At 47.1% G+C, this 20,539-nt stretch overlaps 1 protein-coding gene across 12 annotated transcripts in view; it reads right to left on the bottom strand.

Annotated features, from left to right (window-relative positions):
- Positions 1-20,539, bottom strand: part of LOC135905116 (uncharacterized) — a 595,563-nt gene that overhangs the window by 307,996 nt on the left and 267,028 nt on the right. For 10 of the 12 annotated variants that reach the window (XR_010565325.1, XR_010565321.2, XR_010565324.1 and 7 more), the window contains one exon: positions 2,071-2,156. Coding sequence is in view for 2 of the 12 variants with exons in the window: in XM_070540275.1 (XP_070396376.1) it covers positions 2,071-2,156 (86 nt within the window). In the remaining 10 variants the exon portion in view is untranslated. Of the gene's footprint in view, positions 1-2,070; positions 2,157-7,534; positions 7,623-20,539 lie in introns of those variants that run through there. The other 2 variants (XR_011515104.1, XR_011515107.1) reach the window with 1 other exon arrangement.

Below are 20,539 nucleotides of genomic sequence, written 5' to 3'. Positions count from 1 at the left end.
TTTCTTTATATCTGAACACATCAAGAATATGTGCCTACAGTAAACGTTGCGCAAAATACTTCCGTTTTCTTGGTTAACTTGAATGTCAGAAATGCATCGCCGGTAGTTTTCTGGGGTCATGAATGCACTGCTGCCACAGCGTGGACAAAACACTCCGGAGACCCTGGTTCGATTCCCACCCAGCTCATCTTGCAAGTTGTTTTTTATTCATGAAGTGCCTGCCAGGATTTATTGCTCACGGCCAACGCCGCGGACGCCGACACCGACGCCGACGACACCGGCTTTTCTGCGACACGAGCTCCTTAACGCTGTCGCGTTAAAAGGTCACCTGCAATGCCAGCCAGATCCAGACTCTATGTTCGTGCGCGCTGCGACAGCTTTGCCGGCGCCGAAGTCCGGCTGTGCGTCCCAACGGCTCCACCGCGCGGCCCCTTCGAGACTCCGGCACACGCAGCGTTGCTGGTTGACATTCGATACCGACCGCACTACCGATACGTTGCCTGAACCGCTCGAAAACTGTTGTGGAACTCGCCTTAACATTTTTTCGTAGATAGCTTTCATCTGACCTCGCGGACGCAGCCTTCTCGCCGTGGTGCTAGCACCCAAGCATGGCGGCCGCGATGACGTCATCGCACCTGATCAGCGCGCGTAAATCATCCTGCTTTATTTCCCGTTTTTTTTTTATGTGAAAGCTTTTCACCGACGTATAGCTGCTATTGATTTGTCGCTCGAAGAGAGACGCGGTGTCATGCTGTCATGTTTCGTGTGTACGGAGCTGCTCGACGCGATATAGCCCCCTAATATGGCGGCCACCATGACGTCAACGCAAACCACCCATAAGTCTGTCTCCAATGGAAATCAGTCGTCACCCTTGGTATTGATGTAGTGCTAGATAACGCCACTTGACGTCAAATGCGCGTGTATTCAACATGATATACGTATATGTGACAACAAGGTTTTGTGCATTTGCAGTGCTAGTCTATGTTCTCCGTCTGTCTAAGTATAAGCGCGGGGACTCGAATATATTAGTGAATACGTGACGTGTGTGTAGGAAAGAGTACTCTTACCGGTCCTCATGTTCCTGGGAAACACAGCTGTGATGCACAATTTACCCAAAATACTGAGCAGCACCACAACAGTGAGCATCGTATTTAAACCCTTAGATAAAGAATGGACCGCACGAGTCAAATGACTCACATTTCTTTCGATCTTTTTTTTCGTTGCAATGTAAGCTGCTGATCCGACCAAGCGAAAGATTACGACAGATACTTGTTAGTCTCAGAGGGTGCTGTTAAAGGAACGCGAATGTCGCTACACAGTTATTTCGACTTCGAAAAGCATTTGGATGCTATAGTATAACGCGCATATCGTTTACTTCTGACTACAGCAATTGGGTATTATTATTATTAACATTATGATTATTGTTATATTGGGTCCGAGGACATACCGTGGCGCTGCCTGCCATCATCACCTGAATGACGTGTGCAGTACAGGATCACGTGCCGGAGCGTCTGCTCCAATGCCGTCGCGTGCAGCGCTTTTTTTTTCGTCGTCACGGGGTTCCCATTGGTTGTAACACTTTGGTTCACGCAAGAGCGCTTCGATTTTGATTTTAAGGTTTTGTATACGCTGTACGAAAACATACGGTGCTTCTCCGTGCCGATCGATGGGGGTCCGATTGCGCTGAGCGTACTGTCGCGTATATAGAAAGCACGGTATAGCTGCTACAGAAGCTGAACAGTCGTAATACCATAGTGGCATATTTCAAACCTCCGCGTACGCATGTTCAAAATAACAAGCTCCATTAGCGAGAGCGAGGTTGTGGAATACACGTAGCGAGATGTACGCGACCAATGCAGCCACTCGTGTGTGTGGCAACGCGACAAAGCTTGCAAATCGACGGCCTTTAGTTGGTTTAACACGTGAAGGGGTCTTGTCGTAGATGTCCCGCCCTGTATCCCCTCATCCGGATAAGTGAGATTGTTATCTTTGCCCGTCTACATCAAGGAAATGCGCGGCTCCGTTTTCTGTGTAACTTTATGCTGCAAGTATCTTGCTTACTTGACTTACCAGCAATATCGTTGGTCAAGGAAATCTCTGTAGCTGCGTAAGTCTCGTGGTCCGTGCAATGCAGAGCTTTCGGGATCACCGCACGCCTGCATATAAGAAGCGTATCGTGAGGCGTATTCGTGTAGTATTCGATGCGTCGCACTCTACGGTACACAGCACAGATGATACGTAGGTGTAATTTTATCTGTCTTTAGCGTAGAAAATGCCCGAAGGGAAAAGAAGACAAGGAAGTGCGCATACCAATAAGCTGAGGTGTGGAGTGGTGGAAATTTCGTTTTGTACCATAAAAGTGATATTGTTTTTTGTTTTACAGTCGTATCATGTAGTAGTAGAGCCCGTTGTCATTTCCACTGTTGATGAAAAATGATATAAAAAATCAAATAAAAGCAAACAAAAACAGAATAACCTGGTCAGACACATTTTTTTTTTTACCATGGCAAACGTTTACTAACTGTAACGCGGCCGCGTCTTGAACGCTGCACAACCTTTGGTAACAAGTTTACTGATAACAAAATTATGATGAGCAATCTCTGACCATTAAGGTTGTTAAAAAATATATGTATAATTTACTTGTGCATAGAGTGAGGGCGGCTTGCACAAATACTTTGTAACGAAAATAATAACGAATATCAGAACGCATTCTAAAATGTTGTCTACACAACTTCTAAGGTCCTCACTAGAATGCGCGCTTTAATTCCTTATCATTTTCATTATCCACGAGACTGACAGCCGATTGTTAAGGATCAAATTTTTTTCTGGCGCGACGCAAAGCTCATCCTCGGGAGTGTTCACATCTGCCGCGGTTACTTCCAAAAGCGCGTGGGTATTTAGTACGCAGAATGTTCTCGATCTGAGCAGCCTCTAATAAAGAAAGAGTCCCTCATCCAGCATCGCAGAGAAGTGGGAGCGACGCCGACAGCCCGCCTAGCAAATTGTGGAACCCGCCCATCGTTGTGCTTTCACAGTTTAGTGTAACTGTGGTTAACCACCCGACGAGAGACAATTTTTTGAGCACCAAATGGACATGATTTGCCACGAACCGTTAACGTTACCGAGCATCTTAGGTCCAATGCCCAGCCCTTCAAAACAGCGACGGGTTTTGGATTTACTGTTCAAATACCTGACAGAAATTGGTCAAATAGGAAAGCTTTAGAAATTGCATCTTTCCTACACAAAAGCCTAAATTTACCCGCCATGTCACCTGTAAATATTAGTATCACGTCCACTCGGACATTTCATATTTATTTTTATCCTTTTTTTCTCCCACTCTTTTCTGGAATCTTTTAATCCCGTTCCCCATCCCTATACAGAGTAGCATGCCAGCGGTTATATACGCGCCAGCAAAATTCTCTGTTTTTCTAATAAAGAGCCCTTCTCTCTCTCCCTCTCACCTACACTTTGACCTTTTCAACCCCTTTCGAAAATAAAAAGCTGGTGCAAGGAGTTCGCGTCGTTGTACAGCCATGTCTTATGTTTGTACCGCGTTCCCCCCCCCCCCCCCCCCTCCAAGTACACGCCTATACGTCATGGCTGGCTGGCCCCCGGCGTCGTTGTTCTGTCGATAGACGAGCCAAGCCAATCCAGCGAAAACGAAGGCGCAGGAAGCGCCACTTTTCTGCTTGCTACAAACGAAGGCTTGTCTGCACATCGTAAGTCAGGAAAAACCTACAACAATCAAAAGTATGCTCATTTCAATACTAATAAAGAGATCACGAACCGCGTACGCTAGAAGAAAGTCAAATGGTGGACCTCCTATGCAGCTTCATGTTTCTGCCGCGTGAGGCGCCAAAGGTGGTTTTTCGCGAGTTTTAGTGATGAATTAATTATTTAAACGCACGTTTAATGAGAAAAGCATTGCACGTTTCAGCCACTAGAATAAGGACTCATCCCATCAGCGGGGTCATCTCGATTCATGTTGTGAGCGGTTGTCTGTCCCTTTAAATGTTTGAAATACCATCTTCCTTTAAACTACCATTTTAAACAAAGGATCTGGTCTAAACAATAAGAAATCGGTCTAAACAATAATAAGGTCTAAGAAATAAGAAATCGCGGCCTTAGCTAGATACATTCTGCGAACCTTAAAAAGCGTTGAGAAGGGCCCAACCACAGTGTTTCTTTTTCTGTTCTAATACGGTATGCAACTAGTACTGTTCAACGACAAAGGCCAACGTTCGTCAAAACTCAAAATAAAATAAGCCTCTTATATGGCGGTATAAAATCGTATCGCGCAGCTCTCGCCGCGGCGAAGCGTCGTCACGTGATCTCACTTTCGACGCAAGAACGATTGCAGCGCCGACGCTTCCAGTGGTGGCCCTCGCGCCCAACACACAACAATTTCTTAATTCGAAAAGATCGTACACCTTTTCTGATTGTCTGACTACAAATGTGCATACAGTACACGGACTCGAACAGTTCTGTGAACTTGAGTGATACCATCATTGCTCTGATAACTAAGAACACTTTGCTGTTGATCATCAATTGCACATAACCATGCGGTTAAGCATTGAACATTACGTATGGATATACGACACATCTTTTTACTGGAAAGCCGTTAGCCTCCCGTTGGTCGGAATTTTTCGTGGTGTCGTCCGTGGGCAAAAATGTAGGCCGATCCAGGAGGTAGTTCAACGCCGGGCCGACCCGCCGCAGAGGTGAAGCAGGCTTCGAGCACTCGGCAAAGTAAAGCGAAAAGTGCATACATTATTTGGAATAACCCATACAGAATACAGAGAATGCCTTCGTTTGAATAAAGAACAAGCCCAAAACAAGCACCCGAACTACGTAATTGACGATAAGCCGCGCCTGATAACAATGCAAAGCACGTAGCACTCCCTGCATGCATTTACAGATAAAGATTACTGTTACGCAAGTTGCCGCGGCGACGGCAGCTTGCGACGTGGGGAGTGACGTCACTAGCCTTTCCTATATGAAAGAACCAGCCTAGCAACTAATTTCATTGTTGTTGCAGCACCGCTATGGATAGGCAACACATAGCTAGGACTCTCTATAGGAGCAGCGTGAATACGATAAGCGGCTAAGGGAAAAAGAAACGGCGGTACGACCAGCTGCGGCGGGGTGTCATAATTGCCTTTACTCCCATTACTATATAGCAACAAAGCATTGCATGCTCCCCTCAGCAATTGCAGTGGTGGTTAGAGGCTATTCAGAGACGCGGAGTTATTTTGACTGCAAAACCAACGAAGCGAAGGACGGCCGTCAATGCCACGCTCAATTGCTGCGTGCTAGTTTGATTTTGAAACGCTGCAAAATCAACGTACAGATGCGGTAATTTACTTTGTGGCGTCTTGATCGTGATGACGATGATCATGACGAAAACATTTCTTGAAAGCGTTGAAAGAAAGAAGGATGGTGTCTTAGACGATCGGAAACCCTTGGGCCTCAGCAGCGTCCGCGGCCCAAGCCTCGGCCGCCATTTGGACGGCACGGGTTCGAGCTGCGCGTCAATGCCTCCAAATGTTCCATGGTACGGATGTTACTTCTCAGGGCCGCGAAGGGGGGGGGGGGGGAGGGGGCGACAGGGAGTTTGGACCCACCGACAAAACGTGAGTAGGGTTTTGCCCTTGATCCGAAAAGTAAGGAATATATGCAGAAACCATCGACGATGACTGTCAATTTAAGCGAATAGAGAAACGCTTCTTCAAGGAAGCCAAACTCCATGAAGCAAGGGGACGCTCCAAGGAGTAAATTAGTTGCCGCGATTATGATTACGTAGCGTTTGTTGTTTCAATTTCCGTACAGAAGAAATCCGTGAACTATGCAGCACTTCCGTAGCGGTAGTGTAGGTTGACCGCATGTGTCTGCCAGTGTCTCCAAGAACTGTGGTAGTTCGCGCTCGGCGCCAAAAGCACCCAGTAACACAAGTGAGCCAGAACACACCACCGACCACAAAAATGTGCCAAACAAGCCAAACAAACCTACTTAGTATTCGCTTAAAAGATGAAAAAAAATGCAGTGCCCTTCCACTCTGTGAAGAAGGATGACCAGCGAAGCTGTGAACGTGGGCCCCTTAATGGCGAACTGCAACTCCGCCGTGAGTCGGCCCGTCATTGCACTATCTTCGGTATAAGCCCACGTGTAAAAAATTGTTGATCAATGTAGACGGAGACGAGATCCGCCAAAACCCAGCCATAAACAGCTTCGCTGTAAAAGCTTCAGTTGCCTCAAGCATTAGCGGCTTGTGCGGTTGGTCGCTGTCTTCGTGGGCGGTTCTCATGAACACCCCCCCCCCATCCCCTCCCCCTGTTTCTCCGTTTTCTCCATGGACGAATACGTTCTGTTTCACCCAGAGAAGGGGACTCGCCTTCGTGACTGTTGTGGCAAGGTCGATTCCAATCATCCAATTTGGCTCGCTCGATTTATCGAAGTATTCCGTCCGTGATTCGTCTGAGGATTGCCTCCTGTCCATAGAGGACAATCCCAATGTCCTTTCGCTGATCGTGCATGGCTGGGAGTTTGTTGTGCACATTCCTTCTTTTGTGCTCATACAGCGCGAATGCGCGAAGTACATCTTACAGACGCGTTAGGACTATAACCACCTCGGTGATCTGGCACCACGGCTGCCGACCGTCTTGAATGCTCTGTCATATCAGTAGAGCGTTTTATGCGTGTATGTAGTTAACGCACACTTGAGTGGAATGCTACTCGTATGCATAGGCTTGTCCTGGCACCACTGGCAACAACCGTCTTTAAAAGTTTTTATTTTCTATTATGGCCTGCGTTTTCCATGTGGCCGTCAGTGCGTATGCCATTGTTATGTATTATTTGCATAGGCATGCGCGGCTTTCCTTTTCTCTAAATTCACACGCAACCACGAATCTTAAGACTCCTCTATTGTCAGTCGAACGTTCTGAATATGGCCAGAAATGTCTACCCTATTGCCATGTTTGCATTTACACTGGGTTAGCAGTAGTTGAAACGTGCAACCGTTAGCGCGTCCGGGCCCAATCGAACGTTACCGGAGCGGCAGCACGTGCCCATATTCGCCCGCACGGCGGCGCCAGCTCCGCCTTAGGGCACCGTATAGATTCCGCAGGGTTGCACATAACTAATGGCGCTCGCCGAGCAGACGGCACACGCCCGTGCCCGTCGTCTGCTCGAACGTCGTCTGTCGTCCAGAATTAGAGCCCGCGGTCCAAAGGCACCTTAGCGTCGCCGCGCGGCAGAAAATAAACTTTACCCACGTGCCACCAGGGGCGCTGCGGCTCGTTGCGTTCTAAAACCTTACTGCGTTCAGGCCGTGCTCAAGTGCGAACTGCTTCCCGGTGGGACATTCAACCCGGTTCCGCGGCCCGCGGAACGTTCCTTTCTCTTTTAACCCATGGTGTGCTTTTCTTTCGCCGGTTTACTTTTTCAATTGCTTTACATTTTAGTTCGTTTCTTGTGGCGGATACTAAGTGCTGCTTTTGTTGCACCTGCGAGCTTCTTGGCTGCCGTGCGCGCTTACTGTGTCTCAAACGCAGACCGACGACGTTGATTCTTCCCGACGAAGACGGAGGGGTGACGGAAGTATACCCCGCTCGGAACGGAGTCTGCAAAAACAACGTCACAAGGGAACATCATTCAGACGCTCTCACATAGTTGGCTCGCTACCTTTGATCGCTACCTTGCTCGAGGAAAGATTACCCGGCAGAATGTAAGCTAGGAGGAGAGCATAGCATTTATAGACACGCCCTGTTGATATTTCCCGGACAATCGCACACCGATATGAGACCGAAGAAGTTAACTTGTCCGGATGAGTGTTTTGTTTCATATGAATGTGGCTTATACTTCTTAATTCTACCGATCAAAGATTTATCATTGTAGGCGTGCGAATATTTGAAGGTTTCATCGCGCGTTTCCCTATTTTAGTTTCGGCTGAGTGATTCGATACTAATTATTGTCGCTTTCGAGGAACATATCTAATTGCGCTGACTGGTAACTCAAAGAGAGAGAGAGAGAGAGATAGAGGGGGGTGGATGCACAGAAAGCCAGGGAGGTTAACCAGAGGCAGTTCCAGTTGGCTACCTTGCACTGGGAAAGGTTAAGGGGGATAAGAAGAGAAAGAGAGTGAAGAGAGAGAGAGGGAGAGAGAGAGAAAGAGAGACGAGAGCGAACAAACCCCGTACACTATATAGAGCGGTAGGGGGCGGCGTTCCTAAAGTCTTAGGCTATAGCAACCTAAGTTAGTCTAACGCCCGTCCTTCGAAAACTTTCCGCCCCTGGTCTAGCTCGTCACAACCTCGTGTGAGCTTTCGCCCGGGTTCAAAGCGGCAACCTTTTTCTCGGGTTGCTTTCGACCTGATGAAATATACTGAGATTTTGTTCGGTCTCAAGAATGTCGCAAGAATGGTGATATTGACTTCTGCTGACCTGTCTTATAAGGGTGCACGAAAAAAGTACTGACTATTAATATATATATATATATATATATATATATATATATATATATATATATACACACACACACACAAATGCTCGAGTGTCGTGAATTCTTCATCGGTGATGTTTTTTCTCATCGCTCTCCCTGGATTTCTGCAAATATTTTATAACAGTTAAGTGCCGGCTCCTCATTGATAAAGAACTTCGCGTGAATTCTAATAAACATACATGTTTTCCGCATTGTCTTACTGGAAAGAAAATGAACGAAATTTTTGTGTAGAGGAAACATAAGGAATCAGTCAAACATAGGCGTGGGACAACCGCGCTCATGTTGTGTTCAACAAAAAACGATTACTACGTAGCCCTGCTACTGCTATTATTAGTAGTACTATTAATATAATTTTACTATAGAACTATTATTATTATTACTATCTTCAACTACGCTACAATCGATACTATTATTTCTCTAACTACATATACTAATATACTACTTTAAGTGGTGTTACTATAACACATCAACGACGGAAGAAGCGACGGTTTCACTTGCAGCACATTCGGGAACGACGTTCCTTCACCTTAGTCTACTAGCTGCTTCAGCACGATGCTACAATTAGACAACCGTCCCCGAGGACAAAGGTAGTTTCCTCGTTAACGAAGTGAACTTGCCGTGAGGGTCAGCCATTCTTAGCTTGTTGGCGGTTCTAACTTTAACGCATCACTGCAGCGGTTGTCGCGGTTGGCACATCACGTTTTTCGTGCGCTGACAGCAGTGCTATAAAGATGCAGCACTAAGCACGGTCATAACAAGTCGCGACACCGTGGCGTGCGCTATGCTTAAAGGTGTCATAAATGCCAGAGAGAGAGAAAACAAGGATAGGAAAGACAGGGAGGTCAACCAGAACAGCATCCGGTTTGCTACCCTACACTGGGGCTGGGGGAAAGGGGAATAGAAAGAGGAAGAAAGGGAGAGAGCAAGCACTGAGTACGTGTGGGAGGGACACCATACACAAGGACACTATAAACGGTACTTCACTAGTGTACTGGACACTATACGTACTGGACACTATAAAGTACTGCACTAGTGCACGAATCGCTTTTCGAGCCAGTGACTCGAAAAACGATTCGTGCACTAGTGCAGTGCACAGTGCAGTGCGAGCGCGCAAGTTATTAGAAGGGCTTTGGCATCCCGCAAAGAATTAATAAAATGGAAAGGAAATTGAAGGCAGCACCAGTACGCATGTCGCTATAGTTTAAGAATAAAGATAATTATATAATAAAGAGGGAAATGAAAAAAAAATACCTGTCCCAAAGTGTATGCAGCAAGTTCATTCCAAAACTTGCGATATGAGGTGACGAAGTATGCACAGCAGAACCTTGATAATTGTAGCGACGTTATTGTATCTTAATTGCACGGGGAAAAACAAATAAAGAATAGCAAAAGAAAGAAAAGAACCAAAAGTTATCGGAAATGATGAGAACGTCAACATTACATCTGATGAAAGGACTCAACCAATTAATCCTCCATGCTTCAGCGAAATTTCCTTTGGTTTTGCTGAAACGCCGCATAGCCCAGGGACAATGATGGTAAACAAAAGCCGCGAACCATCCGAGAGTATTTTTTTTTTCCAGTCTCGCTTCTTCTGCAACAGAAAATCCATTTTTCTTCGCGAATCTTGCGGGGATGTTGTTTCTTTCTCGTCCTGCCTCATTTCGCTTCGCCTCTTCTTGTCCACGCCAGTGGCACGGAAGAAAACATCGACCACCTGCTGTGCCACTGTCCACGATACACCCCTGAGAGACAAGAACTTGCCAAAGCTTTTCAAAAACTGGACAATCGGCCGCTTTCTGTGCAGGTGCTGCTGGAACACCGCCCCCATCACCCGTCGGCCCAAAAAGCGGTGAAGGCACTTTTGTGCTTCTTAAGGACGACGGGCTTGCGCGACCATTTGTGACTCTAATTGCAATTTCTGTAAGGCCACACACGTCAGCGAACTCGCGGCAATTTCCTTCTTTCCTTCCCTCCGCTCTCTCCCTGTTATCTTTGTGTTCCCCCTTTCCCGTTCCCCCGGTGTAGGGTAGCCAACCGGACGTGATTCTGGTTAACCTCCCTACCTTCTTCTTATCTCTTTCCCTCTCTCCTCTTCTCGTCCACGCCGTTTGCGTGTCTCGTTCACTTTGTCGCTTTCGCGGCGACAGCTCCGTACGCGACGCGGAGCCGCCGTCGATCACGTCGTCGTCGTCGTCTTCGCGTCATCGTCTTCGCTTCGCGATTGTCGTTGTTCCATCACCATGCCCGTGCCGACCGTCGCCGTCGTGCTCGTTATCGTCGTTGACGTGTTGTCGTTCTCATCGGGCTGTCCGTCGTTGTTCTGCGAGGCATGTATGGCAGCCTTGTTTTGTGTGACCCTAAGTATAATGTTCAGTCAATCAATCAATCAATCAATCAATCAATCAACCAATCAATCAATTAATCAATCAATCAATTAATCAATCAATTTATTTCAGTATCAAAGACACTTGGTGGGTACAGACAAAAAGCCATTCATCAGGCTTGACGAGGTCTGCACCGCCGAATATTGGCAGACAAGGCGCATAACAAATACAGCGCGCCTACACGTCTTCCTTCTTCCTTTTTTTTTTCATATGGACGCTGGAGCTTCGCAAGAAGGTGGCAGACCACAGCTTCCTTTGCATGAACTCTACGCGAGTGGACCCAGCCCAACCCGACCACGTTAACGTGCACCCTGTCAAGCGGACTGGGTGAGTCAACCCACCCTGCAACCCACCCGGTATAGGCAGGTTGAGCGAATTCGTCTCGGACGCTCCTCTCCCCCTCGGTGCGACATGCTAGCGTTCACATCGAACCCGGCGACGACCCGATTGCGGCCCGACGAGCCGACTCCAGCCAACATTATCGGGTTCACGTAAAGGAAGGTCATGTGACCGCTTGTGACTCGCAGGACGACAAACGCGTGAGCGTGTATAAGCGAGTGCCTGCGAGATTGTCTTGTCCCCCCCCCCCCCCCCGTCTTTTCATCTGTTTGTCTTCATGATCCCCTTCGCCTGTTCAAAGTAGCAAACCGCGGCTAACCCTGGATAACCTTCTTCCTCCCTTCCCCTTGCCATTTCTATCTCTTTCTCTCTCTCTCTCTCTCTCTCACTAAGGGGACCGACAGACATACGTTGCGCATTAGTACACACTTAATCTCGTCTCACACAGGTTCCATTAAGTAAGCGAAACATATATAGAAAAAAACGTTCGATGCACTTTGTGGAACCGACTTGTAACGAATGTCTTCGAGCTTCCTGACTGCCACTCTTACGGTAAATTACTCACAATAACGCTCGACAATGTTTCCGCTATACGTGGAACCTCTTAATTTCGTAACACATAAGTTTGAAGATCTAAATATTTTTTCCCGAACAGGTTCCGCTTAACTTGACGTAACTCCCGTGGAACGAGACTCGGTGCATTGTAATGGGCCACGTGTAATATCACGTGTTAAGGGCAAATAAAACCGGTAAACGCTAACGAGCGCAATTTCGTGCATCCTATACAGCGAGTCATATCGCATTCCCAACATCGAAGCGCGGAACGACGTAATGGGAGCCGATCGCGAAACAACATCTGGTTCCTTTTTTTTTTTATTTCTCCGCCAGGTCCAAATAAATGCCGCGGGTCCATTTACAAAAAGACTATGTCTGAGCGCCGCCAATCGCCTCCGCGGAGCTATGACCATGGTGCTATTACTTATCCAAATTGAGCCACGCCGCAGTACCGCCTGTAACTACACCGCATTTGTCACCGCTTTATGCACCCGCATATTTTCCCTCTATCCGCCGCAACCCGCCTTTGCCTCCGCAGCGTACTCTCAACCCAGGGATGCACGAGAAGCGGCGGCAACAACAAGAAGAAGGATGGAACCCGGAGATCGAGGCGCGTGATTTCATGCCGGTACATTCGCGCACGGTTAAGCCCACCTAACGCACCTGCGCCAGAACGCACGCACGTAATACGTAGTATAAAGCCTTATTTGTTTTGGCGCTCCTCGCCTCCTTTCTTACCGGTGGCATAAACGCAAAAGGATGCACCGTAGTCGCGAGGCTCCCGCGCAGAATATTGCTTGGCATCGAAGCGTTGACCTCGCAGGCCCACAGCGGCGCCGCAGTAGAAGGGTGCAGCACGAGAAAAGCGCGTCGCGGTTTAGCCGGCGTTCACACCGGCGAATCGCGGAGGTCGCGCGACCGAGTTAAGTCGCAAAGCGGCGGACGCGACCGATCGCTTTCGGCCACAGACGCAGACCTGGAACGCGTGAACAACTCTCGCCCTTTCGGCTTTCGTCTGCACGTAGAAGTACAGGGAGAGAGGGTAGATAGAACAAAGGACGATACTATCTACATATATGCAACAGAGTGACAGAGTAAATGTTATCGATTGTTCACTAGTGGCACTTCACAAGTGAACTCACGCAGGCATCTATGCATAAAAAGGTGTGCAGCTTCCCGTGCGCTAAAGGATGTGAGCTTTAGAAGTCTTAAAATGTTTTAGGAGGCAATAATATGAATCAGAGCAATCGACATTTACTGCGTGTTTCATTTAACACTGATTTACACTAGACGGTAAAAGATTGTCGGAGCGTGGTGATCGCGAAAAACTTACATGGCCACTAAGAAGCAACACCAAGTTCTTCTAGACTGTTGCAGTATTCCTTCAGGAACTCTATCTTCATTTCTTTTAGGTTACAGTAGGGTTGTTTTAAGTCACTGTAGCAAAACAAAGCAGAAAAGTTAAACTAATCATAGATGAATGCATATATATTTGTACGAAATTGGCTGGCAATTAGAGGGGGGGGGGCGCAAGTTTACGTTTGCGAACCTCGGACCCGAACCAAAGTGTCGCCACGTCAACGTGACGTCACAGACTTCAGACAATTATCTGTTGTATGATTCGCTTCTGCCCCGGTTAAGCCCGCAAAACTCGCCAAGCCGAGTCATCGGTTCCTTCGCCCCCCACTCGTCAATATATAACCATGTCTTTTCAGACGCTACGCTTCTCGACACCCTATAGCTTCGAACGCCTACACTGCCACCTAGATCCAGACTCAATGCTCGTACCCCCTGCGGAAGTTCTGCCGGTTCCGACGTCCGGTTGTATACGTTTAACCGGCTCCACCATACGGCCCCTTCAAAATTTCGGCCAGCGCGGGCTGCGTTCCTGGTTGACATTCGATACCTACCCCATTACCGATATGTTGATACAACCGCACGGAAACTAGTCGAACTCCCCTTAACATTTTCCATAGATAGTTTCCATGTGACCTCGCGGACGCAGACTTCTCCCCGTAGTACCAGTGCCCAAACATGGCGGCCAGGATGACGTCATTGAACTTCATGATATCGGGTACATGGCTTTGCTTTTTTTTTTTTCAGGGACCGCGTTTCAGTTCAGTATCACTGTTATCGATTTCTCGCTCATTGAGAGATGTGCTGTCGTGCTGCCACGTTTCGCGTTCCTACGCAGTTTCCCGACATGCTAGCGCGATAAGATGGCGGCCACGATGACGTCAACGCAAACCACCCATAAGTCAGTCTCCAATGGAAATAAGGCGCCGGCTTTGGTATTGATGTAGGGCTAGATATCGCCACTTGACGTCAAATGCGTATGCATTCGACATCGTCTATGTATATGCGACAGCTCGGTTTTGCGCATCTGCAGCGTTCGTCAATGTGCTCCGTTTTCCTAAGCATCTACACGGGGACCCGAACATATTAGTGAACACGTGACGTGTGTTTACGGAACAGCCCTCTTATCGGCCCTCGTGCTCGTGAGAATAACAGCCGTCGCACACAATTTACCCAAAAGTACTGATCAGTATCACAACTGTGAGCATGGTATTTAAACCGTTAGATAAAGAATGGACCGCGTGAACCAAATTACTCACCTCCCTTCGAGATTTATTCAGTTGCAATGTAAGCTGCTGATATGAGTGAGCGAAAAATTACAACCGATACTTGTTAGTGCCGGAGGGGGCTAGCTGTTAAAAGAACAAGAATGTAGTGGAGTCATTCAACTTGTATATTGTATCGTAATGCATGGTGATGCTGTGAAAACGTTGCTTGACATGTAATCTCGAATCCTGCATGTTGTGAGCTAGACCCATTCAAAGGCAGAGGAGTATAGCCGGAGCCTTAAATTGTGCGTCGACATCTCCCTATATCATATCAATAATAAACAAAGTAATGTAGCGCCACAATCGTCTAGACTTCAAAAGAATTTGGATGCGTATAGTGTAACGCGCATGCGACTATACCAATTCGATATCAATAAGTTGGGGGCTAGGACAAAACCGTGACGCCGCCAGCCGTCATCGTCTCAATGACGAGTGAAGTTGTGCATGAGCGTCTGGTTCAATGCAGTCACGTGCTTCGTTTTTCGTCGTCACGGAATTCCGACTGGTGGTAGAACTTTGCTTTACGCAACAGCGCTTCGACTTTGATTTTAAAGTACTACACGCTGTATGACAATATACGGTGCTTCTCCGTGCCGATCGGTGCGGGTGAGATTGCGCTACGCACACTGTCGCAGAGATAGCAAAGCTGCTACACCAACTGAACGCTCGTAAAACAGCGTCCGATACATTTCAAAAAAAAAAAGCGCCACGTGTGCATGCTCAAAGTAAAAATTACCGATATACACCGCAGTATAACTTTCTACGGCTCATTTCTAAGGCAACACCGCATTCACTAGAGGCGCTTTTGTACCGCTTTGAAGAATCGAACTCGGGGTTGAGCGGTAGCGTCTCCGTCTCACACTCCGCAGACCCTGGTTCGATTCCCACCAAGCCCATCTTGCAAGTTGTTTTTTATTCATGAAGTGCCTGCCGGGATTTGTCGCTCACGGCCAACGCCGCCGACGCCGACGACATCGGCTTTTCTGCGACACGAGCTCCTTAACGCTGTCGCGTTAAAAGTTCCATTCGCGGGATTGAGGCTGTCGAATACGCGGAGCGAGATATACGAGACTAATGCAGCCAATCCGCGACATAGCTTGTAAGTCGACGGCCTTTAGTTGGCTTTACAGGTGAAGGGCTTTGGTCGTGGATGTTCGAAATTTATTGGTACGTTTTATTTTGTTTTTACTTCCTCGCAGATGACGAGCGCCCGTCTGCCTATATCCCATCATGCGGATAAGTGCGATTGTTATCTTTGGCGGTCGACATCATCAAGGAAGTGCGGCTTCATTTTCTGCGTAACTTTATGCTGCAAGTATCTTCATTACTAGACTTACCAGCAATATCATTGGTCAAGAAAATCGTGTCTGCAAGTGTCTCCCTTACTTGACTTGCCAGCAATATCGTTGGTCAAGAAAATCTCCGTAGCCGCGTAGAGAGAGACAGTGATTAGCCATAAGGGAAAGGCAGGGAGATTAACCAGGCTGAGCCCGGTAGGCTAGCCTGCACTGTGGAAGGGGGAAAGGGGATTGAAATAGGAGAGGGAAGTTCCATCGCCCGCAATGCCGAGCTTTGGGGATCAGCGCTTGCTTGCATAAGAAGCGTATCGGGTGGTGTACTCGTTTCTTGTTTGCATCCGTATACTGCACGATAGCAAAGACGATATCTCAGTGTAATTATCGGTTTTTAGCTTAGAAAATGGCCGTACGGAAAAGAAGATGTGCTAGACTCTCAGCGTCTGCAGCTTGTGCGACAACATAATCAATATTCTTCGATTTACTGGAGTGAGATAGGGCATAGTTCAACCTCTTCCTTACTACGCATTCACTCAGCAATCATTAGACAAATAGCATACTCTGCTCCTCTGCTACATGGAATATCCTGTAATGTAGAGGAAACAATTCAAAGATTGCTGGCCAGAAACGTTCGCATATGTCTTGGTGTTCGGCGTGTGTCTGCCAGAGCTTTGGTAATCGCTGAGTCCCGCCAATCAGCTTTTCATGCACTAAGGTTTACGGAAACTTGTCGTTACTTTTTATGCGAAGCATATTACGAGAGCTCAACCCAGCTCCTCAGGCGCGGCGGTGTCGCCTTGAAACCACGTGACACCGTGACGTCACGACAGAGGAGAAGTGGCTTTGGCTCAACTCTTGCAAGACGGGCTGGGTGGGAATCGAACCAGGGTCTCCGGAGTGTGGGACGGAGACGCTACCACTGAGCCACGAGTACGATGCTTCAAAGCGGTACAAAAGCGCCTCTAGTGAATGCGGTGTTGCCTTAGAAACGAGCTGTTTCTAAGGCGTGCGTCTCTTGCTCAGGCGCACATTTCGTTGCCGCGCCGAACGCTGCTTTGCTCGACGCTCACCGCGTCCAATGCGGGGCGCGTAGTCGCTGCCCTGTAGCCCATTGTCTTACACCCCTTGGCGGGTCGACGGGAACGCTGTCGCGTTCTACTCTTGAAGGCGAAGCAGTAATTCATGAGTTGTTTCTTCGTCTAGCCGAACCAAATATAGCCAAGCAACAGCAGTTCACCAGGCTAAACAGTGGTTCAACAACTAAAATAAAGACTAGTATGCTTCGCATCCTGGGCTTAACCTTACCTAAGCCACAGCCATTTTTTTCGTTTGGCTGCACAACATGCCAATCATTCACTATGCCAAGACCTTCAGGATAGAACTGCTACACGCATACATGAAGAAATACGGCGGTGCGAAAACTTACTGCCTGCTTACGAATACTGGCCTACTTGCGCAACTCATCCCCCATGGCGACTAGCAATTACAGAAATAGCCACTTCAATTCCTGGAGTAGGCCGCAAGTGCGATATGCCCAGATCGAATCCACGTGTATAGCGATGGATCATGCTAGAAAGAAGGCTCTACGACTGTGTTTTATATACCTACATACTAAGTGAAAAGAGCTTATAAGCTTTGCCAATTTAGAACGTCCACGACGGTAGAATTTTATGCAAGACTTTCTACTTTGCGTTACACGTGTAAACAGTTACAAACACTGTGCTGGGTAATTCTGAGTGACTCACAAACCTCATTGCTGTGCTTGAATGAAATCAGCTTAAGAAACGCAAGCGACACATTGACATGCGAAACACAGATGACTTACGCCATAGCGAAAGATCTACGACACGAAATAACTTTCTAGTGGATTCCAAGTCACTGTGAAATGATACGAAAGCAGTTGATCACATGGCACGTGCAGCACATCAAGAGAATGAATTATCACTGCTTCGTCTAGCGGCAAGTGATGCGCGATGTCTATTGAACAAACCATGCGGTAGATTGTCAAAGGAAACTTGGTTCGTAAATGATGCGCATAACTCTCAACAGGCACGTACCCAGGATTTTTTATCGGGGGGGCCCACCACCTCCATCTTCATCATCACCATCATCATCATCAGCCGGTTTTATTTCCACTGCAGGACGAAGGCCTCTCCCTGCGATCTCCAATTACCCCTGTCCTGCGCCAACCGATTCCAACTAGCGCCCACGAATTTCCTAATTTCATCGCTCCACCTAATGTTTTGTCGTCCTCGATTGCGTTTCCCTTCTCTTGGTACCCATTCTGTAACCCTAATGGCCCAACGGTTATCTAACCAGCGCATTACATGACCTGCCCAGCTACATTTTTTCCTCTTGATGTCAATGAGAATATCGTCTATACCCGTTCGCTCTCTGATCCAAACCGCTCTCTTTCTCTCTCTTAACGTTATGCCTAGCAATCTTCGTTCGATCGCTTTTTGCGCGGTTCCTAACTTGCTCTCAAGTCTCTGCCCCATATGTCAGCACTGGCAAAATGCACTGATTGCACACCTTACTTTTAAATAATAATGGTAAGCGTCCAGTCAGGAGCTGGCAATGTCTGCCGTATGCGATCCAACCTATTTTTATTCTTCTGAGAATTTCCTTCTCATGACCAGGGTTCCCTGTGATTAATTGACCTAGGTAAACGTATTCCTTCACAGTCTCTAGTGGCCGACTGGCTATCCTGATCTCTTGTTTCTTTGCCCGGCTATTTATCTTTATCTTCATCTTCTGCATATTAATATTCAACCCCACTCTTACACTCTCTCTGTTAGGTCTCCAATCATTTGTTGTAACTCGTCTGCATTGTTGTTCAATAGAGCAATGCCATCGGCAAACCGAAGGTTGCTGAGATATCTGCCGTCGATCTTTCCTCCCAAGCCTTTCCAGTTTAATAGCTTGAATTCTTCTAAGCACGCAGTGAATAGCTTTGGAGAAATTGTCTCCCTGTCTGACCCTTTTCTCTGTAGGTATCTCCCTGCTTTTCTTGTGTAGAATTAAGATAGCTGTAGAACCTCTGTAGATATTCTTACGCGAAGGACGAGTCAGTAAGACGAGAAACTATTTACAGAATATATTTACAACAACGGTTGCAGCGCTGAGCGGTTAGATTCACAGCGCGAGCCCAGTTCGTTCTTCCTCCTCTTTTCTGGGGTGATGGCGCCTACGCGCCTCGTTCAAACAAACAAATACCGCATGCATGTAGCAATATTTTCCAAGCTTTTTACGTAAGCGTTCTGTACTTCTTGATTACGTAGTGCCTCTATGATTGCTGGTATCTCTACTGAATCAAATGCATTTTCGTAATCTATATAAGCCACATAGAGAGGCTTATTGTACTCTGCAGATTTCGCGATAACCTGATTGATGACATGGATGTGATCCATTGTAAAGTATGTCTTCCTGAAGCCAGCCTGTTCCCTTGGTTGTCAAAATCTAGTGTTGCCCTTATTCTATTGGATATTACTTTGGTAAATATTTTATAAAATACTGGGAGCAAGCTAATGGTCCCATAATTTTTTCAATTCTTTAACGTCTCCTCTTTTGTGGATTAGTATAATGTCTGCATTCTTCCAGTTTTCTGGGACCTTTGCAGTCGATAGACACTTCGTATAAACATCCGCCAGTTTTCCAAGCATTATGTCTTCTCCATCTTTGATTAAATCAACTGTTATTCCACCTTCTCCTCCCGCTCTTCATCGTTTCATGTCTTGCAGGGCCCTTCTGACCTCATCGCTAGTTGTAGGAGAGTTTCTGTATCCTGTTCACTACTGTTTCTAATTGAAGTATCGTGACTCCTCTGGGTACTGTATACAGGTCCGCTTAGAACTTTTCCCCTGCTTTTACTGTATCTTCGAGATTGCTGATGATATTATCCTTCTTATCTTTTAGTCCATACATCATGGTTTGTCCTATGCCAGGTTTCTTTTCTACTGATTTCAGGCTGCGTTCATTTCTTACTGCTTCTTCAGTCTTTCTCATGTTATAATTTCGAATAACAGTTATTTTCGCCTTGTTGATCAGTTTTGACAGTTCCGCGAATTGCGTAACGCTGTGCGGCCGCCAGTCCCATACAACCGCGTAGAGCGCAGGACTCTGCGATTCTAGACGTACTGCGCTCACCGCGAAAGGTTAGAAAAACACCCACATAAGCACAGCAGAGAAGTGGCTACGTGAGGCGGTTCCACCGATAACTGTAGAAGCGTCATTCAAAACAAGTAATTGTTCTCCACTTCCGGCGTCGTTTTCCCTACTTCCTTTTTAAATAAAAAGATGTTGATCCATAAATATTCTCACAAACAATGGTTAACGTTTTTATTATTCGCTTTTGCTTGCAGTTTGGTTGTTGCCTTGACTCTCTCCCTTAGTACATCGCTTAATTTCTCAACTCCTTGCGATTTTTGTTTCCAGTTGTCAATTTTGCACGAGAAGTGCTATACAGTTAGGGAAAAACAGACGAGGTAACGGGCGACAGCCATCTTGCTTATGGGTTTAAGGGTTATTGCAGGGTTTCATGATGGACGCTCTTTCACATTATTTTATTTCCCACCTTATCTAACCCATATCACGTGTATATGGTTCCGGGCATCTGCCAGCGTCGCGGCGAGCTGTAACTCAAGGAAATAATGAAACAAAGGGAAAAGTTAAACGCAACTGCCGTTTTCTCCGGCCGCAACTCGTTCCGTGAGAGTACAGACCAGCTGAGTAACAGCCGCATCCCTCTCCTGGTCCCAGGATCAGCCTAGACAAAGAAAGTTGAACTAACAAAAGCAACAGCTATGCGCGTGATGGTTGAATAGATGCTGACAACTAAACGCATCT

This window comes from Dermacentor albipictus, chromosome 6 (genome assembly GCF_038994185.2).
Source record: "Dermacentor albipictus isolate Rhodes 1998 colony chromosome 6, USDA_Dalb.pri_finalv2, whole genome shotgun sequence".
NCBI lineage: Eukaryota > Metazoa > Arthropoda > Arachnida > Ixodida > Ixodidae > Dermacentor > Dermacentor albipictus.
The sequence above is the reverse complement of the archived record's forward strand: the minus strand, read 5'-3'. Positions and strand labels throughout refer to the sequence as shown.